We start from the raw sequence: 26,876 nt of genomic DNA on the forward strand, positions 1-26,876 counted from the left end.
AGAGGATGGTGGAGCTGCCAATATGTGACCAAACATGTGGGCTCAGAATCCCTTCTGGGCTGAAGAAATGAGGCCTAGAGGATTGATTTCCTGTTGGGAGTGTGAGATATTGTGCAGGCTTACTGGGTGTTTGAAGTTACATTGACTACTTTTTAACTTCATATTAAACTATTAATATTGTTTTGAAAAGGAAAAAATTACGACACATTTACAGCTAATGTTTAGGGAAACATTTCTTCAAGACTGGGTGAGGTGCACAATAGCTTCTGTAATTTTATGTTCTGTTTTTTTTCAGTTTTCATCATAATAAATGTGTTTGCATATAAAATTTTTTTGGAAAAGGACCAATATTATACATAACTGATTTTACAGAGGGTAGAGTAGGATTAGTTTAATGCTTATTTTATGGCTTTGATTGTTTTGTTTTTTTCCTTTCTACACAATTTGGCACATGCAGTTGAAAATAAATTTTAGGTGTATTGGCTTACATGGAAAAAAGGAAGTTTGCAGAATGCTTTAGCTCATTCTTCCCCCATTTCATGCAGGGTCTTGTCTTTGGCTGAGTTAAGACAGGCCTATATTTCCTTGCTTTCTATTCCTTGAAACTCCTACATTCACTCTTTGTTTTCTTGTCTTGCAGAACGAGCCTCTGACTTCAGGTTATCATGGCTATCCAGCAAGAGACAATCAAGTAAGTGTCTGATTGCAGTAAATGTGTGTGTCCCTGCATCTCTGTACACTTAGGTGTGTTTTGTCTGACAGTTTCCTGGCTGTCATGTTATGGGGTGAAAATAGTTTTGTTCTATTGTGGATTGTTTGTGGAGACAACATGTGATTAATTGACTGGGGTTTTATGGCTTCCAGCAATATGTGGCAAGATGCCTGGTAAAGGGTTAAATATCATCCACGTTACTAACAGCTCAGGAAATTCTTGATACTTAGAAATGTCACAGCTTAGAATCCCTGTCCTAAGCTCCCACTGTATCTCCTCAGTGTTAATGAATGTAGATGTTCAGTGCCAGTACATGCTTGGCCCTGTTTTATACTTATTGCTGTAATTCTGGCATCTGGGGAGCAAAACAACACTGAGTTTTTGTGAGAGTCTGCTTTGCTGGTGGAGTAGGGAATGACACGTCCTGTTGGATTGTTTCTAATATCTGTGAACTTGTCTTGCATTCCTTTCAAGTCCTGCAGGGCCCCTGCCCCTTGCTCTTATTCAGGATGTGTTCCTACAGCAGTAAAAATTACACTGTTCAGTGCACTGCATCTGTAAGCATTCTCTTGCCTCCTGACAGAAGACAGAAATCCCAGTTGATGAATTTGCACGATGGAAGGAGGAGATGCTTTGGAACAAATGAAATTTAATGGTTGTAAGATAGAACTGTCACACATTAAATCTCCCTTCTTAGAATGAAGTTTTTTTCAGTGTTCTGCAGTGCTACTGCAAAGCAGAGTATGAACCAGTGTAGCAGGAAATTAATATGCACGGAAAATCAATAATGCAGCACATTTCAGTAATGAGCAAATAACAAAACCAAAATCAAATTCTTTAATACTCTCAGGTACTGCTATATAAAGAAAGTGATTTTCATCATCTCTTGATGAGGTCTGGGTATATGTAATAACAGCTTAATGGGAGATGTTTTTATGAAGGAAGTGCAGCATAGTGCAGCCTCAGCAACTGAAGAGCTTAAGTCTTTGGTGCCTGGTATGTGAGTACAAGTTTATAGGAGGAAATTATTCAGAATGTCTTCTGGGATATATTAAACTACTAACTAGCGCAAATAAATACTGCACACTGGGATGCTGTGAGAGTTGTGTTCCTACTCTGTCCAGCCTAAGTGAGGTAAGCTAGGCTGTGAGGCAGAGCCAGTCAGATCCTTAAAGTGGCTATCTTTTGGCTTTCCCATTCTAGTAGCACCTTCTGTACGATATTTTGGTGCTTCACTTTACCTACCTGTTTAGGGGTGTTTTGATACCTACCAGTGCATCCCACTTCACAGGTTTCCTGTTTCTCATCCCATAAAAACTCTTCTGATTTGAATGTCCAGAACTGCTATTGCTGGCAGATTGCTAGATCAGCATAGATGGGCATGGGAGGGTATACTACAGCCAGGATGTGAAATGAGAATTACAGCTTGGGTAGCCCTGGGGAGCTCTATATGGGTGAGCATGGGGGGTAATGAATGCTAGCAAGTGTGCATGTATTTCAGATGGCAGATAGCTTTTTCTTGGAGGACAAACAACTGCAGTTTAACTTGTATGTTTTCATTTAGCAAATGCTTGTTAAAATATTTTTGACTGTTTTTTGTTTAATTTGATTTTTCTTCCTGCTCTCTATGACATTTTGATCCGTAGTAAGTATTTGTCCTTCTGTCTTGCTTATGTCCCTGAAGCAGCTTAAATTCAGATCTGGTTTTCACTAATGAGGTTTCAAGGCTTTTAGCTAATCTGATTGCAAGGCTTTAACTTGATAGCAGAAAAAGAAGTCTTCTGTTGCCACAGGCTGGGAGATCAGCAATGGCTGATCCATCACCTGCTTTTTTGCACTGGGAAAGGAGGAAGTGATGTGGGAATATGTGTAGGGGTCCTAACCTTGTTACAAAGTAATTATGAGACACAGGAGCAATTGTGTTGGATTTCCTCAAATTAGGAGCTGGATTTGAGCTGGTGAGGGTAAGTCAGTGTATTGTGCTCGTCCCCATTGCACTACTTTACTGTAAGTATTTGTACTGTGGTTTTTCCCCACACTGTTTTCTTAAGGAGGAGTAACAAAGCTGAACTTATTTTTAGGGTTTTTCATCCTGTGACCACAGTAGTCAAATTCTGCTCTTTCTTTCACTTTATGTAGCATCTTACTCCTCCTTCATTTGTTTGAATGCCTTTTTCATTCCTTCAGGCTCTGAATGCTGTTAAATTGCTGGCTGCAAACCTTTCACTGTGCTGTTTTTACACCCTCTAGTGGTTAAATCATACCCAAATGTTCCAGATTATTGGAGTTTTTATTCCTGCCAGTGGAAATGTGTGATTGGTTTGAGTCCTCACTTTGGCCACTTGGGAATGCTTAGGTCTCCAGAACAGGGTTTATTTTGTATCTTTTCCCATGTACTGAAGCATTCTGTTGTCACCATGCACCAGCAGCAGTACTGAAACAAATGAGATGGGGTTCATGTTGAGGCTCTTTCTCACAGAATTCTGGTGTTGTGTGATTGCTTTATGATAACCCAAAGCTCTGGGTGGTTGTGCAGCCCCCTTGTTCCTCCTCTGCCCCACCAGAGGGCCAACTTGCTGGACTTTTTGTGGTCATAGGAACCGGGGAGCATGTGTGCTAAATCATTATTGTATAAGTTTGCCTAAAAAGGTGCTTTCTGTTGCTGAAGTATTGCACTACTAGATCTATATTACACTCCTGTAAGGAGCTGGAGAGGTCTCTGAGACTGTTCTCAGAATTCAGGGTTTGCTCTGTGGGTGCCTAATGGCCATTCAGGAATGGCAGGATACCCTTTCTTTTCCCAGAGCTAGGCTGATGGCAGGGACAAAGCCCATGGTAAAGGGAAAATGACAGAATATTGGTGTAACATAGTGTAACATTGCTGAGATGAGAACTAGGTCTTTTGGTGGGGAGAGCTTATTCCCTTGGGACTATTCAGTTTTTCAGCCTTCTGTTAGGTCTGCCAATGAAATGGTATTTCTCTTTTTGTAATGCAGGCGCCTGCCTAAAATGCAGTGAACCAAGACTTCTTTGCTTCATTTCCCGAGCTGTGACAAACAGCTCTTAGGTACTTTGAGCTGGTCTCAACATGGAAAATGACTGGTACAGCTACACTGATACAGCTTTTACATACAGACAAACTCATCAAGAATACATATTCTTCTTCCAGAAGGCTGTTGCATGCTGACTGTGCCAGCTCATTTTGTATATAGCCAAGGCCTGTATTATATTGCTCTAGTGCTTTTCATGTCCAAGTGTATTAGACATGATATCTGAGATTTGTTAGAGTGCCGAATACTGGCACTTCCGTGGCAGAATTTGGCAGCTGCACAGAATAATTTTGTTCCCCAACAGGAAGCAAAATGAGCAAGAACACCTTATTTAGCTGCCATTAAAGGGAAGAGAGGAGGAGAGAGAGTTTATGGAAGCAGGAGGTAATTGCATACACCAGAACTGGGTCAGGATGTTAGAGCTATTATACCTCTTCTGTTATGGAAAGTGATCCTCAGCTATCACAACGGGTTAGGATATTGGTTTGAAGCCTCTTTTAAAAGCTTGTACTTCCCTAAGTACAATTCTTAAATCAAACTGAACCATTGGTTTGGTGCTAATGTGGTGGAAACATTGTTACCTATCACAAGTGACATTTCCTTCAACAGCTTAATTTCAGTAGCTGGTTTTCCATCTGAGCACTCGCTAGCCCTGACCTGCTGTTCTCCTGTATGTAGATGAGGCTGCAGCCCAAGGTAGTGGCTGCCTATGGCAACTGCTAGGAACAGCTTTATCAGTATCCTCTCAGTTTTGAGTTCAAGCTTAAGGTGAAATGCTGTTAAATCCTCTCCGGTTGTCAGCCTTTCCCCTGGCTCTGCACTCCCTTTCTGCATTGGAGTATCTGACGGGGCATCGCCGGCTCCAGGCGGATGTGAGTGCTGCCTTCCCTGGGCCACAGGCTGGTGAGGGGAAAATGAACAGCAGTGGTGGCAGCCTGTGAGAACAGGAAGCCTCCCCGTTGCTTTTTTCCCCTCTCTGTTTGTTTTCTTTGCCCAGTCCTTCTGATGTGGGGAGTTTGGCAAGGAAGACCTTCGTCCTGAGATGTGAAGGGTGTGTGAGAGCTCTCATGGGGAGGCAGGACAGCAGGTCACTGGGCTTCCTGTTGGAGCTGGCTGCACAGAGGCATTGCTGCTCATTGGTGATCTCTTGGCAGCAAACAGCAGGGATCTCCACACAGAATTCTGAGGGGGAAACCTGTCCTCTCTCATTTGTGTGGTCTGAGACTCTTTTACCTATCTTTTCTTCTTCTCCATTATGTGGATGAAGTGTGAATTTGGGAATATTGCCACAACTTGATTAGCAGCTAAGCGGCCCAGCATTGATTAGGATATCTACCCAAAAAAACCTCTTTAGTGCCAACAGACTTGAGATGCTCTTGCCATGAAGCAAACAAAAATGTCATCCTGGAGGAAAATGGTTTGGTCACTTGTTTGTTTTCACTTGTACCATGATAGCACCAACCACAGTCTCTCTAGTGCCCTGCTTGGTCATTTTTGTAACAAAGACTCCCTGTCTCAAAGTTCAAATCTAAGTAGTCTTCCTGAAAAGTTTTAGTTTTTAATTTGCTTTCCTCCTAGTAACTATGAAAATAAAACCTCCAGTGTGTATGTTATGTGGCTCTGTAACCTGTGAGGTGGTGGCAGTGGAAGTGTAAACTTATTCAGGAGCTAGAAAGGAGCATTGTTTGTGTGGTTTTGGGTTGTTTGTTTCTTACACTCTTTGTTTGAAAAGTGTATTTAATACAAATTATTAAACTCAGGGGCAGAGGGAGGTTCTAGAGAGGCTCAAATAAAGTCTTAACACCTTGCTCTGTGAGTAAATAGCCAGGACAAAGATCAGGAAGCTTCTGAGATCCTCCAAGAAAAGTGGAGAAGACCAGGCTTGGTGTTCCTGGTACTTTTAAGGAGTCCCTCTTGGCTTGAAAGCAATCAGCCTGAAATCTGGGATGGGACCAAGCTAATGAGGGAAAACTGCACTAAGCACTTTGCTTATGTTTAAAATTAGGTGGATTGGGGTAAGTCTGCTAAATCTGCTGCATCCTGACTCCTACAGCCCCTCTTCAGGCAAGCAGTGAAGTGTTTCCACACTGTACTGGACAGGACTGAAGGGATAATCTATTACTGACTTACCTGCAGTATCCCATAGAAAATAATGAGCTTCATTTCAGAGAACGTAGTCTGGGCAAAAATGTCCAATGTACTCAGGAGGTGAGAAGCATCTGTGAGGTGGCTGCGCACAAAGGGGTTCAAGAGTGTGTAGGGGGAGAACTGCTGGGATGTTACTGTATCATGAAGCTATGAGGAGCTTAGGCCAGTTCAGATGTGCTTATGGAAAGCCATTTAACACTGCAGGAGGGAAGGAACCTGAGAAGTCCTTTACCAGATTGCATCCCACGCTGCTTAAAACTCACAGTACATTCAGAAGGTAAAAACGTGTTGAGAGAGTGAAGAGAGTTAAGTTAAAACAATGTAAATTGTGGTATGTGAGAAGGAAGATAGAGAACAGAATGTTTAGCTAAAAACTGAAGGAGGAGTTGGTTACAGATTGAAGTTTAAACAATTAAGGATGAGTTGGAAAAGCAAGATCTGCGGAGACTAATCTGGTGAAGCATCTCCCCTGAATCCAGAACTGTCCTGGTCAGGCACTTGCTAGATCACTTGAAGCATGAAGAAGTGGTTCCTTGTTTTCTCATGCGAGACTATATCCCTAAGATGCTGCAAGAAGGGGGATTAAAAGGGGGTTAAAAAAGTTATAAGGGGGATTAAAAAAGTTGTAAGACACAAACCACCAAATAGCTTAGTTTGTTATAAACCTTCTGAAATTTCACTCTGAACCAAGTCTCTGTGCTTGTATTAGCCACATTTCCCCAAATCTCTCCTTTCCTTTGTTTAGCAGATTTCCTAGCATCAAACCCCTTAATTAATACAGGAAGCACAATGTCTTGCAGTTGACATGAGTCTTGCAAGTAGATCACTCTGGCTGTATATTTATTCCCCTCTTCCCTCATGTCTGCTGCCTTTCTAATCTCTGAATACGAGGCAGAATCCTTTCCTTACAGAGCCCTGAATACCTTCCAGAAACATATCCAGTGAACTCCATTGCCAGTGCATGCCTTTCTCATAATCAATAACAAAAGATAGTAAGTAACCACGTGGAAAAAAGTTGTAAGAGAAGAAATAGTTAAGAAGTGCACCTAATTCAGATACATGGGAAGACTTCCTCGAAGTAAGCTCCTTAAGGCCTATAAACAGCTTCTCAAAGGAAGTAACAAATACCTTGCTGATGAATAGTCCGGCCAAAGCTCTGGGGTTGTAAGGCGTTGGCAGGAAATGGGCTTGCATGATGTAATACAAATTCCTTTCATGTTTGAGTCCTCTGATTCAAGCAATTTCTCATCTCTGCTTAAGGGTTAAAGAGGGGAGATGTGAGTCATCCTTGGGAGATACCAGGAGACCACTTTTTCTCCTGTGGTGACCATATGAGTGTTATCTCATGTCTTAGAGATTCCCAAGCCCCTCAGTTCCTCTGGCAAGAGGGACAGCATCTTGTTTAGATTTTCCCTTCTGAATGATTACGCCAGAGTGTGGCGTGTGTGTTAGAAGTAGTCTGGATCAGTTGTAGGACTAAAACCAAATGGTGCAGAGAAAATGGCCTGTTGATAGCTATGATATCCTATTGAGGGCATGAAAGCAGCTATTCCGGGTCAGACAGAAGGTCTCTGCCTTCCAGTGTTCTGGCTTTGACAGTGTCTAATAGCAAGTACTTAAAACAGAGGGAGCAGCGCCAAGATTCGGGGATACTTCCCCTCTGCTGTGCTCTTGAAGCAATCCTGTGGCTTTGGGATTTCCTGGCTATAGATATTTTATTCTTTTTTAAAGTCACCTGTGATAGATTTTTTTCTTTATTGAATTTCTCTAAATGGTTTCGGAGCCTGTCTAAACCTTTGGCATCCACAGCATCCTGTGGCAACAGCTCCCTACTTTAGGTGGTTTTTTATGGGGAAAAAGTTCTTCTGTACATCGCTAACTTAAAACTGGGGTGGTTTTAAAGCTCTTGGATGAGGGGGGCACTTGGGGTCCTCAGCATATATCTATCTTTCTTTCTTTCTTTCTTTCTTTCTTTCTTTCTTTCTTTCTTTCTTTCTTTCTTTCTTTCTTTCTTTCTTTCTTTCTTTCTTTCTTTCTTTCTTTCTTTCTTTCTTTCTTTCTTTCTTTCTTTCTTTCTTTCTTTCTTTCTTTCTTTCTTTCTTTCTTTCTTTCTTTCTTTCTTTCTTTCTTTCTTTCTTTCTTTCTTTCTTTCTTTCTTTCTTTCTTTCTTTCTTTCTTTCTTTCTTTCTTTCTTTCTTTCTTTCTCTCTCTCTCTCTCTCTCTCTCTCTCTCTCTCTTTCTTTCTTTCTTTCTTTCTCTCTCTCTCTTTCTCTCTTTCTTTCTCTCTCTCTCTCTCTTTCTCTCTTTCTCTCTTTCTTTCTCTCTCTCTCTCTCTCTCTTTCTCTCTTTCTTGTCTTCCCTAGATATATATATATAGATCTGTATATAGATACATAGACATAAATTATTTTTTTAAAACCACTTGAATAATACCTGTGAAGCTGTTATTTCTAGGTACCCAGAAGTGCCGCAGTGCGTTGCTGCTGGACAGCCCGCGCTCTTGGGAGCCAGGGCTCTGTGCCGTGCGGTGCCAGGGGGTGCCCCGCGGGCCGGGCGGCGCTGGCGCCGCACTGCCAGGAGAGGGCTCTGTGCCGTGCCGTGCGGTGCCGTGCCAGGGGGTGCCCCGCGGGCCGGGCGGCGCTGGCGCTGCGCTGCCGGGAGAGGGCTCTGTGCCGTGCCGTGCCGTGCCAGGGGGTGCCCCGCGGGCCGGGCGGCGCTGGCGCTGCGCTGCCGGGAGAGGGCAGCCGGCGCACGGCCAGCCCAGCGCTGCCCGGCCCGGCCTTGCCCGCCGCCTCGGGCTGCCCCGCGCAGCACAGCCCGCCGCACGGACACGGGGGCTCGGCCTCTGGCGTCCCGCAAGGGTCTGGGAGTGATTCCTCATGGGTGCTTCTGGAGCGGCTCTTGTGGGCGAGGGAAGCTGTGCTTAGAGGGATGGGGAGAGGGCAGCCCCTTCGTGCGTCCTGTGCCGCCGTTTGGTTCGCTGAAGAATCACGGTGGAAAAGGTTTCCACAAAAGCCTTTGATCTGTGAGCAGAAGCAGATCTAGGAGGGTGGTTGGAGGAGGAGCGCTCAGAATAGCCTTGCTTTTAGAGGGGAGCCCAAGCAGGCACTCTCCAGGCTTTCCTGGCTGGAGCAGGATCCTGGCCCCAGCTGGTTACTCCAGAGGGAGGGGTGCTGCCCAGCGCTGCTGGCACTGTGAGAGATGGTCCCTCCTTTGGGCATGGGCTGGCGTGCTGGGTTTTCCCCAATGTGCATTCTGCACATCATGAAATCGCACAGCTTTCAAGTGAATGAAGAGCATGTGCGTGAATAAATATTGTTCTTGCATCTTAATTTTTTTAAAGGTGGCTAGAGATCCCAAGAAATTCAATTGGTCAGTGCAGTTACAGAATGTGGAAAGATGCTGGAAAAGATCAGATGCTTATGGTTAGATCCTTTACTAAAGGAAATTAAGCCAACAGCAGGCATACATTGCTAATTTTTAAGGGCTAATCATGTCAGATCAATTTTGTTTTTTTGTTTGACATGGCAGCAGGGCTGGCAGACAGAGAAAGCTACTGGCGTTGGACATAGTCCCACATGACCTTTACATAAACTAGACAAATGAAAGGTGAAATTAAGAAGGGGCTGAACACCTCATTGGAAAACCGTATGTGGAACAATTATATCATGCTTTTCTGTGAGTGTGTGTCTGATCTGGAGTCTTAACGTGGTCTGGCTTGCCTGCTCTGCTGTTCTCTAGTGCTCCTCAAAATTGAGGGTAATAAAACAGTGACTGAACATATGTATGTGCAGGGCCTGGCAGCCTTTGGAAGGTAGGATTAGAAATTGGAAAGATCACCGTAAATTCCAGAAATGCCCTGAAATCCAACAATGTGAAATTAAACAAAACCAAGCAGTATTAACAAAAGGAACTGTATATACAGTATAAAATGGAGACTAACTGGCTAAGCAGTAATATCCAAGGAAAGATCTGGGGTAATAGGAGATAACAAACTGAGTATGTGGTGCTGGTTTTTGTAATCTTGAAAACATGGAATGCATTTCCAGGTGTGTCAAGTAAACTGCAGAAGACAGTTATTCTTTGCGGCTTAATACAGCAAGTGGAGCACTGTGCCTGCTTGTAGGCACTTCAGGACGTTACACAGTGAAATCTAGAAAATGTCCAGGGAAGACCAAGAAAAGGAGGCTCAAAGAGCCTGACGTAATAGGAAAATACCAGGCTTGTTCCTTCTTTTAAAATCGACAGAGTAGAAAATATGGAGGATGGGGATTGGTTATTTACTATGTCCATTGAAGACAGCTTAATTGGTATCAAGAAAGGCTTAAATTGAATATTGTGGAGTAAACCAACATTTTCTGATTCAATGTAGTGAAGTAGTGGAAGGGTAATTTAGGGGATCAGAGTTCCAGTTTCTAGGAGTCTGTAATAACAAGTTAGGAAATTCCTGATGGATGTTTGTCTAAACATGCTCTGTGCTGTCCCTGAGCATGGAGGACCTCTTGACTCCCTTGCCCTGTATTTGTGTTATTTTGTGACAGTTAAAAGCACTGACATTATTCCACAGCCATATGTCTGCTCTTTCTCTGTTTTTTTTGTTTTTTTTTTTTTTGGTGTGCGTTTAAATTGTGAGATAGGAGGTTCCTCTGCTCCTATATGATCTTGGAAGTGCCCAAGATCCTTTCTTTGTGACAGCTGCCTCAGCTCTGTTTCTTCCTGAGCATCCTTATTACTCAAATGGTGTGGGGTATGCAGCATCTCTGAGTCAGTCGTTCGTTCTGTCTCAGTAATATCTGCTGTGTATGGACCTTGGACTGGTCTGATGTTTTGATTTCCCTGTAAGCTCTCTGGTCACATTTCCATTATGAATGTGTTTAGAAGAGAGATCGTTATTATTATTTTTCTTTAATTAACGTAAACAAACCTGTCCTTGCTGCTGTACCTGCATGAAGAAAGGAATGAGAGGATTGAGGAGGAGCATTTGCTCAGGCTGGGCAGGGAGTGTGCCTCTGCCTGCCTGTGGCTGGGATCTGCCCCTGTGTGCCTTACACCAAGTCCAGCACAGCTTCAGCAGGACCCCAAGTAAATGAACGGGATCGCTCTCTGCTCTGCTCTGCTGGCTTCCCCTGCATGGTGAGTGAGCAGCTCTGCATTGCCTGGGGAAGGATGCTGTGTGCAGGCAGCCTACCTCAGCCAGCCATGCAGATGCTCCCGACAATACCTGGTGGATGGAAGATGGTTTCATTCTCCTTAGTATTAAGGGAGAGGTATTTCCAGCAGTAGCATAATGTTGCTCAGAGTAGGCATTTGCCAGATGGTTTCAGCTCCCCCGAGGTTTTGGGATGTGAAAGGGAAGGGGCCAGGAACACACTTTTGATTCATTCCATTAGTAGATTAATCGGCACTGTCTTGGCTTAATAAGTCTCTTAGATTTCCCAGTGGAAATGGCACATGTAATTCTGCCCAGGTCACGCTCTGCACCCCTGTGTTGGAGCTTTCACAGCAAGATGCTGTGCTGCCGCAGGCAACATCTGCAAAGCAAGACTGGGGGTGGGAGGGGGCAGGTTTTCTGGTGGAGGGAGAGGTGAGAAAAATCTTTTTAGTAGAAACTGTTAAATAATGCTTGTGGGAGTGAAATAGGTTGTCAGAATCTGCTTGAATTCTGCATTTTGGTGGGGACATACTTAAAACATATTGCAGTGATAATTTGATGTTGGGAGGCTTTTTTCCCCCCTTCCCCCCTTCCATTCTGTATTAATTGCCAGCCAGATTGCATTTTCCAGGAAGTCTGTGATTAGAGGACAAGGGTGCTCTTCCTGATAAAGGTCAGAGGCTGCTGTCTCCAGAGGCTGTTGATAAAATGATGAGAACTGTCTCATGGATTTTAACGGAAAACCTCAGCAGATACTGTGCTGTTATTTACCTGGGGGTGAGGGCAGGCAGTCCGCCATGACCTGTCTCTTCCCACCTCTGTTTCCAAAGGCCAGCCAATTGTTTAGTGCATTTAATTGCTGCTGCTGCCCACACAAGAGGTTTGTAGCTCATGGAGTTTTAGGAGGAATCTGTGCTTTTAACTCTTGCTGCCTTTGGATTTCAACGAACTGCACTCTGATGTCACAGCAGCATCAAGCTGGCTTGCTGCCAGGCTCTACAAAGGGTTAGCAATAGGATTGCATCTCATGAGACCCACTGAAATTCCTTTGCAGATGGATTTTGTTGAGGAGACACTTCAGGTATTACCAGCAAGCATGTCTTCGTGTTTTCTGGTCCATTGTTCCTGCTACACCTGGCGAGCATGGGCTACCCTTTCTTACAGGTCAGGAGGACAGCAGCGGCTTACATTGGCAACAGTTTGATCATCATCTTTATTTCTAGGGCACCTGTCACCCTGGCTCCTTGCCATGGTCTCTCTAAGCTAAAACAGTGCTGCTCATTTCCAAGTGCTTGGAGAACAACATCTTGTTTTCCAACCATTTATGGCAGCTAGCTCCGATTCTTTGTGGGGTCTGGAGGAAGACTGACAGGGGCCAAAGGAGTAAATGTCATGAGACTCGAGCTTTCTGTTGAAAGCTGAGATAGAGATATTTTACATCCCGTGGTATATGTAGCCGGATTTAGGCTCCTTGGTATTTCCAGTAGAATGGCATTTCAGAACTGGGAGCTGAACTCTGACAGCAGTGTTGTCCCCAGTTGCTGTCAACTTCACCCCAGACAGAGAACTGCTGTTTTTCTTGAGCAGCTGCTGCTACGGAGCAGAGTACGGGAAAAATGATCGTCACTGAAATAATTTGAAATAGACAGATAGAGCCAGCCATCTGAATTTTACTCAAGAATTAATCTAATCACTGTGTAATATGTTCTTACTGGTTTATCCTACCTAAAGGGCAAAGTTAACTACATTAAGCACAATTTGGAGCATTTGATTTCCTTCAGACTTAGACTTTGGATGCAGCTGACTATCTGTGTACGAATTTCAAGGTTTCTGGGCGTCTCTAATCCAGTTTGTAGTGACATTACCATTAGATAACCATAGGAAGGCCTTTATCTGAAAGGGAAACTGCATTCTTCAGGTCACACAAGGATGAAAAAAGATTTTTCTGGTCACTGTTGCTTTCTGGAAATTTGGGAACAGGGAACAATTTAATATATTGTTACTTTGTTATCCAAGTGAGTAGTTTCTCTAGCAGTTACAGTACTTATCAGATGGCATGGTTACACTTCAGAGCTTAAATCTGGATTCAGATAAAATGAGACTATATTGCATAGAAACTGGGACACAATAAATGCATGTGTTGACTAGCCATAGTTACTTCAAACCATTCATTTCATCTAAACCAAGTGAGTTGCTACTCATTCAGTCTGTCTTTATTAGAAAGGGATTGGAAGAATAAGGAGGTTGCAATTAATACCTAATGCAAGAGTCTGATTTTGCCAGGATTTGATCAGAAAATGCCACAGAATGGAAGTCACAGTACTTTTTCTTTGGGTGTGGGGTTTTTAGGTTTGCTTTTTGTCATGGTTGCCTGTCAGAGAAAGAAGGGAAGGTGGATGAACCTTAACGTGAGGTGTTTGAAGGTCACAGTATGTGACCTCACAGACTGCAGTGATGCTGAATATCAGATCTATAGCCAGTCTGCTCCTACGAAAGCCAAAATCCTCCTGAGTCAAGTACGATCATTGACACAAATGCCAGTTTGTTGGGACATCCCATGTAACAAAGTGCAGGTGTTTTCCGTACTCAGTGCATGTGAGATCTGTTAAATCACAGGTTGGTATCTATCTGTATGCCTCTTGGAAGTCCCATATTAAGTATATACACTGAAAAGACTTTGAAGAATAGATTCTCTCTTGTTTATAAAGTGGGAGACCAGTAGTGCAGTTAGTCTTTACACACATATGCTTTTCTGAATAGTCTTATGCCCATAGTTCCCCTAGGAACCAGTCAGATGGAGGGAACTGTTTGCTGCAGCCATGAGAGTAATCCAGCTAGATGGTAGTGGCACAGGTATGGTTAAAGAGTGCTTTGCTCAGAATGAGATCAGAAAAAGAGTTGCATTTCTGACAACTGACCTTTGCTGATCATTGTGAATTGAAGTTGGGGATATTATATTCTATAACTAAAATTTTCCGGTAGCTTTTCTGTCATCTTGAAATATTTCTCTGTTTTATATCTATTTATACTTCTTTTCTTATGCTTTATTAATGCCTTTTACATTTGAGCAGTCTGCTGTTTCTTTATGTGGCTTGACAACTGCCAATACCCTTGTTGAAATATTTTGCTTTTAGTTCTGCTAATGGCGATTTTGCCTGGGTTTTCTTACTCCCATTATGTAATGGAAGTATCTGCAGTCCTTAACACGTGTGTTTGGTCTCTTCCCACCCACCCATACTTATCACAGGTTGGTGCTGTGTTCCACCAAAGTCTTTTAGCAATTGGGTTTTGTTGTTTTTCAGGAGATGTCATTCAGTGTTTATTGGTGTTAGCTCTTCATTAGCTGCAGTCATTCCTTTCTTCTTTGCTGATTATATCCTTGTGCCGTTTCCCACGCTGAAGCCTTATTTCAGGCATTCAGCTATTTTGTCTTCATTAGGTACATAAGGCTGCTAGGGAAAGTCACGGATTATTCTTCTCAGAGGGTCAAATGAAAGAATGTTATTTGAATAAAAGAAGAAATAAGGCATCTGTGACGATAAGGATAAAAAAATGGGCAGAATGTAGTATTTGTTAGCTGATTTCTTCCCTCTCATAGGTGTATTTACAATTTACGTTAAGGATTTATTAGTCTTTGAGTCTCTAAGTTGAAGAGAATGCATTTTATACCCTTAAAAAGGGACATTAAAACCCAGTTTTCAACCCAAGCAATAAAGGATAGAATTTTATTCCTCTCTCTAGCAACTTTACTATCCCAGGATTTGTAAACTGCTTTCTAAGCCATAGTAAATTAGATCCCAGCAGTACAGGGCCTCTGTAGATAAATATAGTGGCCATTATACCTTGATATAGTCATATCGCCTAGGAAAATACTACTGTTATTGAAAAGGAATTTGCTCAGGGCAAGAAGGTATCCATTACTTCCTGAATAACTCACTAACATTGTTAACCTTCCTTTGCACAAACAAGCCAGGAGGAGTCCGTTTCTGCAGGATGGTATTACTCTCCATCTGTATTCCCCTTTATTATCAACAGACCTAAACCAAAGTTTCAGCATATTAGTAAATGCCCCTGTGGTCCAGGCAAGAGAGCTATGCCCTGTCTTCCCCTTTACCTTCTGTTGCAATACTTTCATCTTCATACCCTTTCTTAATTTCGGCCATGTTGCTGTGCTGATGAATCGCTGATGCAGTGCAGCCACTTGACATGGTAAACACAGACCAAAAAAATAATGGGGCAATGATGCTGCAGCTTGATTGATAAGGTTTTGGAAGCAGTTTCCTTCTTGCTACCTGAAGCCTCACACCTTGAATTGGATGCCATCAGTTCATCCTTTGGTATAACTTCCTCCGTGGACTATGAAGAGATGAGTTGTTGATGTAGGAGCTGAGCTGTTTTTTTTTTTTTATGACTTCCTCTTCAAAATCCACAGCCAAAGAGACACCCTGTTTAGCACTGACAAGTCTAGGGCACAGAGAATCTTTCTGCCTTTTATCAGTTCAGTTGGTATTGTACTCCTGATTTGACACTAAAAATAGACTTTTGTTGGAATTTGATGCTGTGTAATAGCTTTCTGGTACTCCATGGAAAAACTGAAGGGAGATCAACTTTTTTCCCTTTATGAAGGTATTAAGGCAGTTATTAGCTAACCAAACTTTAAAAAAGTTATGTTTAAATACCAGAGTTGGAGCTTACTCTGTTACCCTCTTACAAGTACCTAAGTATATTTGCTCTGTGCCATTCAGTGTGGACTTCAGGCTAGATCCTTGTGTGATAGAATACAGAAGAAACAGCCTGGAAATCAGGCCTAGGGTGGCAACACAGCAGCAGAGAAGCTTTTTCTTCTGTAGATGTTCAGCTTGCTAGATTCTCCTCAGAAGGTATTGGAGGATTGCAGACTTCACTCCTGATCCACCCCAGTAAGGCTGACAGGTATAATTCATGGAAATTCCCACTTGGCTGCCCAACTCATGTTTGCTGTATCCTGGGAGTGGCTGCATAGTCATTCTGTTTCTGCAAATGAATGCCCAAACTGGAGCTGTGAGAATTCCTTACATCTAAATGCTTGCATGCTCTTCAGTGTTTAACTTTGAATTCTCTGGCTTCACAATTTAGTTTTGTTCATGTGGGTGTTTTTGGTTTTAATTTAAAAGTGTATTTTTGGGAACATGTTTTCAGTGAAGTACCTTTCCTAGTTACTAAGCTTTTTTCTCTTGAAGAATTGGCAGTGCCTTCCTGAATAGTGCTCTTGAGCATAGTTGTGAGGAGAGGAAAATCCCAAACAAACTCGAAAAAGCTTTTCTTGGTATCCATTTCTTTTTTTTTTTTACTTTATGTACTTGAATGATAAGCCTATGAATTGAGATCTCCTGAAGTTTATTTAAGGACTTAAATTTAACTACTGAGATAAGTCAGTAGCAGGACAGTCCTTAAAAATTGTTGGGTTTGTTTGCATATCAGGGTGTTTTATTGTTTCAGGCTTTCTGCTTTTTGTGGAAGATGAACCAGCCCTTGATAGGCTGCTTTTAATAAGTAGTCTCTTTTCTGAAGCCTCCTGTTGTACATGCAGAAGAGAAAACAGGGAATCCAGTTTTCAGTAATGAAATGGGTTGCTCTATAACAAAATGTTGGGTTTTTTCTTGTAATATGCCGGCGTTTGGCTTATTTGCTTGGCAAAACATCTGAGAGGAACTGTGGTATTTTTCTGGATGATTTATTGTATGCACTTTGTATTCTTGCTTCCTTTCATAAACAGGATAATGCAGAGTGAGGCTTCCTGTAGTCCTTTTGGATGCTGAGAGGCAATCTACCTTGTGGCTCAGAAATTGTGATAATCACAGATAATCCAGCATCCTGAGCAGAGGCAGTCTCACAAGTGAGCAGTACTCTGCCGCCAGGGTAGTCTCCAGCGGCACCCAAAGGAGCAAACCAACCTCAAAGAAGATCCTCTTATCTCCACAGGAGCTGCATGTGTGCCCAAGGCTGCCTTCTGTGCCTCTCCCCAGATAGCTTCCAGCCCCATCTCTAATCTTCTTTCAAAAAACCAAAACAAACCCCAAATAAAAATCAACCAATCCAACCAAATAAAACCCCCCAAGACACAAGGCATGCCCAAACCCACGACTAGCAGAGGTCTGATTCCCCTGTTCTCTCCCTGGGATCTTCTGCTGGAGTCAGATAAGCCATGGAAAGCAGCCACTGAATTGGAGAAATTTCCCTCTGGGTGCTGTAGAGCATGTTGCTGTTCCAGTCTCCAGTCAGACCTTTTGTTGATGGTTCTTGAAATGTTTGCTGTGGTAGGACAATGATTGAGTCTTCATCCTCGGTCTGAATCTGGCTTCTGCATAAAATGTGGACAGCGTGGCTTTTGGCTGTGAGGAGCTGCTTTCCTTCAGTTTGAAATTAAATTTCCCTGTTCAGCCTTCTGCAATCTCATGCCTTCAGCAGTAGTGCTGCTTTCCTGATGCAATCTTCTGGTATGATGGGGGCTGGCCAAACTCAGTGAGCAGCAGCAAGGCTTTAATAATAATGGGCTGTGAGGAACACCTGCATTTGGTGTTGCCATTGCATCACAGTGATGCTTTTGGCCTTATGGCAGGTTTGATGTTAGTGCTTGTAGTTAGGGCTTATTAGAGCTCAAAGTGCAGGTGATGCAGTTCACAGCAGACTGTAGAGTGTCCACATTTAAATATGTCCACAGCTGTAGTACAGTTAAAACCCACTAGTTATCTGGTTGCATCCCTTTTGTTTGCAAGCTTGAGCTAGATAAGAGAGCCACAGAGCTGTTTGTTGGGTAGCTGTTGGAACATCTTCCTTAGTTACTGTTGGAATGGAAGGCATTTTGTTATCACAGACTGCAACAGCTGACTTTTCTCCAAATACAGAACAGAAATACGTATTGAATGCTTTGGCTCTTCCTTCGGTATTGGGAATGTTTCTACCTTTTCCCCATAGTAGCAGATCAATGCAGTTGCTGGGGTTTCTATTCTTGAGAAGCTTTAAAAACACATTATCATCTTCCAGCTCTGACTATGGATTTTACCTCCTGTCGCTAGGATTCCCTTGTAAATTTTATTTTTTCCCTTTCTAATTTCCTTTCTATTTTCTTCTCTCAGCTTTTCTTTTTTTTTCACTTGCTAGAATATATACAAGTGTTCAAGTGCGGGGATGTGACAGGGAAGCCCGATAAGCAATCTGTCTGTCTAGGAAAAACGTGCCACTGTACCTCTGGTCCCACTCAAGTGCTGAGTATGTACGTAGGTGCATTGCTTTGGTCTCTCTTCTCCTTGCACATATCCAGATGCAATTGTCGCAATCATTTTAACTGAGCTACCGCTAATTTCTGTTTTTACAATTGATTGCTCTTTTCTGTCAAGATGGAATCTAATATGGACTTACTCATTTTCAATGTAACACTTCTTGAACTAAGGAATTGTTTTCTCTAATTTAGCAATCTGGAGGGTGTTCTTTGACACCAGCCCCCCTATGCCTCCTGCAACTGTTGTCACATTAGAAATTCCAGATGATCAGATGGGATTTTCCCTGTGTTATGAAGAGGTGCTCATCTAGCCACTCATCCTGTGTGCTATCTAATATGATTTCAGTGGCGTGTAGCAGACACACCAGCTCGTACCATTTCTTGAGCTTTATCTCCTAGAATGTTAATCCACGAGCATTTGAAATCATACGCCTCTGAGACACAGTCAGCTAGAAACAGATAACAACTGTTTGAAACTGTGCCATGCCCATTCCCTGCTTGCCCACTGAGATCTTTCCTAAATAGGCTAGAACTTTCTGTAAATTATTTTTTAAGCATTTGTCTTATTTGAGACTTACATGCCAGCAGTATACTTGGGTTGAGTTTATGCACATAACTGAGTAGTCACAATTAATTCTTGTATGTAATTAAAGCTTTTGATACTGGTACAGAAACAGGTAGATTTTTTTTTCATTTTTCCCAGTGTCTCTCATTTTTACAGATTTCTTTATACAATATTAAATAGGTGGTTACTTGCTCCCTTTTTTCTCTTTCCCCTTTTGTTACTTGCTAAGATCTTCCTTACTTCTCTAACAAGCATTAAAGTCTTTGCAGACTGCTTTCTTCCCCTTTCACTTTGATTTACACAACAGACTCCCATCACAGAAGAGGGACCAATGTTTCACTAAGCTACAGTTCTCTGAACATTTTTCTCATAACTTGGTATATATTAATTTTAAAATCTTTTCCTTTCTACTTTTAATCCTGCTTGAGACATGAAAGATCCCTAAGAGATAATGTGTATTTCCACACACAGCAGACTTTACAAGCTCCCTGACACTTATCCTGTAAACTACTGTTGTTAGGATTATGGCAAAACATTTGCAGGGGATCCTAGCTACCTGTATCAGAAGCCTGCCGTAGTCATGTCTGTCTTTGTTTTTCTGGAATAAGATGCATTGATGTACTGTTGTCCTCTTTCTCCTTAGAGAATATTTTGTGTTCTTTTAGAAGAAATTTTTCAGAAAGAAATGTGTTGTATGGATACTCTTAATATAACAGCTAATGTAATTGAAAAATCTGAAAAAAAGCATAATGAAGACCTAATTACTCATCTAGTTGTTCCTTGCCCCCCCTCAATTGTATCAGCCAAGCCAAATCTTTTTCTTGCTTGTAATCTGAGGCTAAAATGGCACTGCTACCAGTTCTGCAGCTGTGGATAGTCGTGGGCATGTGTTTCATGTTTGTCGTGTTGGTTTGAGCCTCTGGGCAGCAGCAGCTCTCTTGAAGCAGGGTGGTGGTGCCTCTCGAGTCCTCCCACAGCCTCATTTCCTCACCTGCTGGGTACTCCTCTCACTGCTTGAGAATACTGGGTGTAGAGAAACCTGCTCTTGCAACTCATCAACCAGGGTTCCTGCTCCAGGACAAAGGCATTACATCACCAGAACTCTGCTGCTCTTGGTAATCTTTCTGTGTGCCTTACATGAGGAGGTGGTGGCCTTGTAGCTACAGTGGCAAATAAATTTTGAGGTACTATTTAGATGGTTCAAGGAGGGTTCATGGGTCTTGTTTAGATTTGGAGGTTGAATGTGACCTGCACGATGTGGAATTGCTGGGATGATTTGTAACAAGCCTCAGTTATTGAAATTAACGAGTAGGCTTATTCTGAGTTTTTATTTTCTTTCCCAGAAGGTGGCCTATAGGATGAGAGCTTGGGGAAGAATTTTTTTTTTCCTTTTTCTTTCTTTTCCTATGTTTTTAATTAGGGGTTTTTTTAATAAATCTTCAGCTTAGTTTTAAGACTCATCCTTTTCAAGTCTTTTATATGAGCTAGGATTTATTTGGGTTTGTTTACCTGGTCCATGTGTCTTCTCACTTTTTCCCCTACCCACAAGGAATCTCGGCTTTCATTTAAATGACCATAAGATCATTTTTGAATTGTGATTCTGGAGCAGAAGAAAACCTTGAAAATGCCATCAAGGTTATCTGGTGCAGAAACGTCTGCTTCAGTCTGCAGGCTGGCTGAACTAGTTGCTGCTGCTGGTGTGACCCTGCTTCAGAGATGTTAACAGAAGTGTCTAATCGTGATGCAAATATCAGCATTGCTGCTGTTTCGCTTCTCTCAGAGCCTTTGAGAACAGGTTTGTGGATCACATGCTTCACTCTTTGGAGACTGTGGGGCATAGGCTTCAGTGCAGTAAGTGATTTTTAGGAACATTGCTTTTCACCCTCTCAACCTGACCCATTGTGCCAAAAGGTGAGAGCAGATGGGAGACCTGAGCAATCCCAGCTTTCTGGAGGAGCTCTTGCTCCTTTCCCTAAGCAGCAGGGCTTGGGTTTTCTGGGCTGGAAAGAAGTGTTGTCTTGCTTGTCTTTAACCAGCAGATCCCTATTAACTGCTTCCTGGTAATGGGAATAAGCCTTTTCTCCAGGTTTCTATGTGGGACTGCACTGACAGTTACGTATTTATTTCCTTTGAGCCCATTGCCATCCCGGGTGCTCAGGTCTGTTCCTGGGACACGCCTGCCCTGGGGTGTGTCTGTGGCTTGCTGAAGGTGAGGGGAGCCCGGGGAGTGTGGAGCACATCTTGGGTGTCTAGGCTGGCTGTGACAGGGGCCCCATCCATTTGTCACCCCATGTCAACAGGGCCTTGGGTGGAGCCCGACGCGTGCTTTGCTCCAAGCCCCCTGGATTGCATTTAAGTAATCTGTAAGTAGAGGAAGCAGAGGTGATATGTGGAATAGCACCATTTCTATATCTTTAGCTGAGATAAAAATATTTCTTCAAAACTCATTTCCAAGGAGACCAGTACCTCAATGAAAACACTTCTTTTTTTTTTACTTTTTTTTTTTTTTCTTTCCCATTTGAGATGAGGCCATATTTAATTTAGCATTTGGAGCCCGGCAAGGGAAGTCAATTCTTCATTTTGAGGTGGGAAGGGAAGGGGGGAGAAACCCGTTTTCCTAGTTTGGAAGAGCGGTTTAACTGATTAATGAGATGCGAGGTGACACTCATCCTGTGGCATCGCGCACGGGGGATGGGACGGGGATTTGCTCGTGCGGGGAAGGGCTTGCTGGTGCTTGTCGAGGGAACTGGGACGAGTGTCTTTCTCTCAGCGCGCCTTTCCCGGGGCTGCCGCCCCGCCAGCAGAGCTCTGCAGTCCTGAAATTGGAGCAGGCTGGGAGCACAGGGCTCTGAGGGCACTTGCCCCAGTCAGATTTGGGGGGAAGCTGCCTCCAGGCAAGTGGGAACCCGATACACTCTGAGGAACCGGAGCCAGCTGCTGCTTTCCCTCTAGCAGTATTCGAGTCTGTAAAACACTCATGTGGAGCCACCTGCAAAAGCAGATTAACCCCTTTATCTGTCGCTTCTCTTCTCCAGCTCAGGCCGGCAGTGGTTGCTCTTCCTGAGGGAGCTCCAGGCTGGCACACACGGCTTTTCTCCTTAGCTTCAGGATCCCTGTAGTTATGCCCCTTGATGCCTGTCAGTGGTTAATGATTAAATACAGCTACTGAATTGTGACCGAATTTGGGGTGTTGACTGAGGGGGTAGATGAAGATCTGCATAACCTGCCTATGGCACCCTGCGTGGCTCCTGTATCTACGGATGATTTCTGGAGGAGCAGTTATTGGGTGTGGGGGAATGGGTCCTCACCCCCAGTGACCTTGGAGGACAAGGTTTTTCTCTGCTTCATTCACGGCTACAGTTCCCTTTTCTAAAGTAAGCGCTCTCCAGCACTGAGAGCCGGGCTGCATTTATTACTAACCCCACCCATCCCTGCCTATTGCAAGAATCTTGTGAGGCTGAGATTGTGTTTTTAGAAGCAGAATGACAGAGAGAAATTCCCTGGAGGCGAATGCAGAGTGTGTGCTGTGCACGCCAGTACAGACACACGGGGCTGGGAACTCCCAGGGAGAGATTAAGTGCGAGAGAAGAGCGCAGAGCAGCCGGAGCTGGAAGAGGGGGGTGGAGGAGGCGAGACGCTTCCTAAGCCTCAAACTGAGCCGTTCGGATTTTTTTTCTTTAAGAAAAAAACCAAAAAAACACCCTCGACCAACCTCGGTCTCGTCAGTCTTACTGAAGTGCCTCTTGTGTTGCCGGATCATCTCACTGCTGGGTTTGAAGGACCCAGGCTAACATGATGTACCTCTGGGTGAGTAGGAAGCGTGTGTGAGGGCTTGCACACTTTGCACATATAAGGAATGGAAAGCTGAAGGACTCTGCACTAACGTGAGCGGCCTTCACTGTTGGGCTTAGCTCTGTGCAGCCTCTACTCACTGTGGGCTAGTTTTCCCTTTGAAAAAAAATAATATTTTGAGCAAGTACTATTAACTGGGTATCAAACAGACTTTTCCTGTGGTTATAAGTGCCTCTGGAGAGAACAGTTTTGGGCAGGTGCCTTGGAGACAAAATTTTTGGCATAATGCTGCTCAGTCTCTGCCAACTGAGAGACCTGTGTGTGTATATATAATTTTTTTTATGCATAAAGCTGTTCCCATGTGCCTCTGCTTTATGGGATTTTTGGTGTTACTGAGAGACATCCCAGGTAGTGAAGGAGTGCTGCTGAAAGGGATCTGTAAGTCTCAGAAGGCTGGGAGAGGAGTAGGAAGGGGTTAGATAGTTTTGCAGTTTGGGACTTTGAGGATGAGGGGAGAAGCTCTTTCGAGAAAAGCTGGATGCAAGCTTGTTTTTCCAGAAGTGGCACAGTTACTCAAGTTTCTGGTGGAGTATGGAAAATGTCAGGAAAAAAAACATATGTAAAGTGTTATATAGATCCAGCAAGCAAAGTAATAGCTTATACAAAGGCTTATATATTTTCAGCCTTTGAGCAAGGACTGGAATTTCCACTGGAGCAGTCAGCTTTTAGACTGCTCAATCATCAATGTATAGTTTTGTCTGCTCCTGGGCACCCTTCATCAGCAGTTTGCCCTTGGGTTTCCTTACCCAGGTACGTGAAGTAAAGAATAGTTGGGTCCCAAGTTTTTGGTTTGATTTGTTTTGTTTGTTTGTTTGTTTGTTTGTTTGTTTGTTTTTAACTCTTGTTTGTGATCAGAATGAGAGGGTTCTCTCTGCCTCTGGCTGCTTTGAGTCCGGCTCCCCATCACTCCCAGGAACAAACACTGGTTTATTTTAGCAACAAAGCAAGCCTTGGAACCCAGGCAGAAGGATTTGACTTCCCTCCTTTGCACATACACACACTATCTTTGTTGCAGGGTAACCTGATTCTTCACAGGGGTATGCACACTTGCCTGGTTTCATCCAGCAGGCCCTGCTGGCAGGCACGTCCACCTTCTGCACTCAGCCCCTTGTCACAGCCTGGTGTGTGGGACCCCTGCTTGGGGTGCTGGTTTTAGGGAGAAAGACTGGGCAGCACCCATGGCTCAGCTAAGATTTGTGCTTGGTTTGGTGGGTGGGGTGAGAGGAGAAGTAATTCAGCCAATGCTGCTGCTGATCTTAGATAAGGAATGAACAATGGAGATGTTCCTTACTCTGCTGAAATGGGGAGGATGAGTGTGGGAGCAGAGGAGAGCTGCCCTGCTGTCTCACCTCCTGTGCTAAGAGGAGTGTGAGCACTCTAGTATAAAATATAGGTGTTAGCCTGCCTAAAGACCAGCTTTGGCCCAAAACATGAAGCACTGACCTGGATTCTTAAAAGAGAGTTGAGTTTTGGGATGCTTGCCAATGGATGAACCCCATTGGCTGCTGCTTCTGCCTGCACCCTGAACTTCAGGCAGCACTACCACTGTGTTTGCATTGCAGTTAAACTTCAGAGAAGTGGAGAAAATAAGTATTAAATGCTTGAATAGCTGAAGGGATTTTAAAGTCATCATCTGGGCACTCTGCCATGATAATTAAAAAAAATTAGTGAATTTTTGCTATCTAGATATGATCTTTCCCTTCTCTGTACAGGTTACACTATTTCTTTCAGGGAATCTCCTCCTTGGACCTTTCAGGGACCTTTTCCTCTGTGCCCATTTATGTTTCTGCTTTAAGCTCTTTTTATCCTGGCAAGCTACATAACCTTTAGCTGTAAGAACAAGGAGCCTCAGCTGACAGATCTGGTTTGGTGTGGGGTTTGTTGTGCCTCGGCTGTGCCAGTTTCTTGCTTCCCTGCTCACAGGTTCCTCTCTGCCTCTCATTCTCTTCTTGTTGCCTGTACTATCTTTTTTTCTATTCTGTGCCTCTTGTCCTTGGGATGTCAGGACTTCAGTAGATGCATGGAGATTTGTACTGAGTCATTCCTTAATTCAATGCATGAAGCTACATTAATGCAATGTTAAATTTGAGGTTTTAAATATGCAAGTCCTGAAATCCAGAATTAAGATTCCCACAGCAACCATAATGTTTCTCCCCCAGCCCCCCATCCCCCAGGGGTGCATGTTACAGAATTATCTTCTTTGAAGTGATTGTGCAATATTGAGTGCTGTCAGGTTTGACAAACAGTAAAATAAAAAGGATAATGCACCTTCCTCTGCAGCTGTGGTGTGGATACTGAACCTAGACATACAGGCTACCTGCAACATCACAGTCCCTGATTATAACGCTGTCTCTGGAATGAAGTGGTGGTGTAGCCTTGGTTCAGTCTGACATTCCTGCTTGCTGAACTGTATTCCCTTGGGTGAAACTGGTTGCAGGATACTCTTAAATATTTGAGAGCCTTGTAGACTGCAGGAGATAGTGGGCTGTGGAGAGCTGGGGAGTAGGAAACTTAAAATATCTGTTGTGATGACCTAATGCTTGGCATTGTGAGCGCAGTGAAGGGAGCAGACTATGTGTGCCATTAAATATCAAGAGAGACTATTTATCTTAACACTTTCATTGTGTAGGATGCAGCTGTATAAAGTCTTTCTGAGGCAGAGATGATGTGATAGTCTCTCTGATGTTGCAAACTGAGTGTATTGTCAGTGTTGCAACTCAAGGTGGATATTTGCCTTATGTATAAGAGGTGCATATAGGAGTTCTGTTTTTGCAGGCAAGTGTTTTGTTTGTGGGGGACCATCTAACTCTAGTTTTGTCTCTTCTCACACTCATCCCCATTTGTGTGCAGCTGTCTGGGCTCTTGAATTGCTGAAGAGAGCTCCTAGTCATAAGTTCTCTAAATGGGACATGGGTAATTTGGGCTGTGAAGGCAAGAGGGTCTTTGTGCTGAGGGCGATCAGGAGTGACAACATGGGGGCAGGTGTTGTGCTGGTGACAGCCAGGAGCAGAGTGGTTTGAAGGTGGGAAAAGCATTAAACCCTTTACTGGATAAGAAAGACCGAGTTTTTTCATTTATGAGCAGATGAATCTTTGTGTACTGTGAGTCATGAGATATAATCTAGAGTAATTTCATTCCAAGTATTTTCTAAAGAGCATGATGTGTTCTGAGAGTTACATGTATGAATGTTGCCTTGTTGGAGGTCTGTTGTTACAAGAAAGGTTGAAAGGAAGGGGCAGCAGCCCTATGAAGCAATTTATCAATCATCCTTCTCCTGTGCTCAAAGACAGCTGAAACTATCAAAGGCAGGAGGGACCAAGGTAAGGGAGGTCCATGCTGTTGCTAGGCTTCTGGTAGGAAAGCACCGGATTCATTGCTCTGTTTATAGTGGGTATGGATAATTTCCTCATTTCTCGCTGCCGTGTACAGAGTACATGCTGAGTGTTTGTCAGAGGGCTGGCTGCCTCTTGCAATGAGAAATTGTTTCTTTCTCTAGAGCCCTATGAAAGTGAAGATCCTACCTAGACCCACTAATTACCATATAGCAGGAATAGTGCTAGTAAGCTTGCCAAGCTCATTTTGAATTTTTTTGTTGGTTTTCTTCCTGACATGTCTTTTACTTGGCTTTTTGTCACTTAAAATCTCTCTTTGCATTCACTGGAATAATTTTTCCCTCTAGGCTCCGAGCTCATCACCTTTACCACTAAGGGATTGGAAACCCAACTCTGCTGCCAAACTTGGGTCTTAGCAATGAGTTCTTCCTCATGACAGGTCTTTCTATTATTTGTTTGGTCTTTTTTCATGAGAGGTAGCTACTGCCAGTATGGACATAATGGCGTGCGTTTGATAGCAGCAAAACAAGTGGCTATCCAGGGAAAACTGCCTCCCTGCTCTCTTCTGGTACGAAGCCTGGGGCAGCTGTTGCTGGGGAAGTCTGGCTGTGCCTCTAGGTCTTTGGCTGGAACCTGTTTGGTAGGCATGGCTAATGAACATCAGCATCACCCAGAGCTCTGACAGGAGGGAGAGCGCGGGTGCTTCGTGTGAAAGGTGTGCACATGGCATGGGCAGAGGTGGAGATGGAGTTGCCTCTGGGAGACTGCGGCTGTGAGGATGTAGAAAGGTTTTCCTGAATGAATGTT

The 26,876-nt window shown here is 43.5% G+C and overlaps 1 protein-coding gene across 9 annotated transcripts in view; it reads left to right on the forward strand.

The window, feature by feature from the left end:
* Positions 1-26,876, forward strand: part of RBFOX2 (RNA binding fox-1 homolog 2) — a 170,707-nt gene that overhangs the window by 34,366 nt on the left and 109,465 nt on the right. For all 9 annotated transcript variants that reach the window (XR_009418487.1, XR_009418489.1, XR_009418486.1 and 6 more), the window contains exon 2: positions 641-691. Coding sequence is in view for 4 of the 9 variants with exons in the window: in XM_059472216.1 (XP_059328199.1) it covers positions 641-691 (51 nt within the window). In the remaining 5 variants the exon portion in view is untranslated. The remainder of the gene's footprint in view (positions 1-640; positions 692-26,876) is intronic.

The sequence above is a fragment of the Ammospiza nelsoni genome, chromosome 5 (assembly GCF_027579445.1).
Source record: "Ammospiza nelsoni isolate bAmmNel1 chromosome 5, bAmmNel1.pri, whole genome shotgun sequence".
In the NCBI taxonomy this organism is placed as follows: Eukaryota; Metazoa; Chordata; class Aves; order Passeriformes; family Passerellidae; genus Ammospiza; species Ammospiza nelsoni.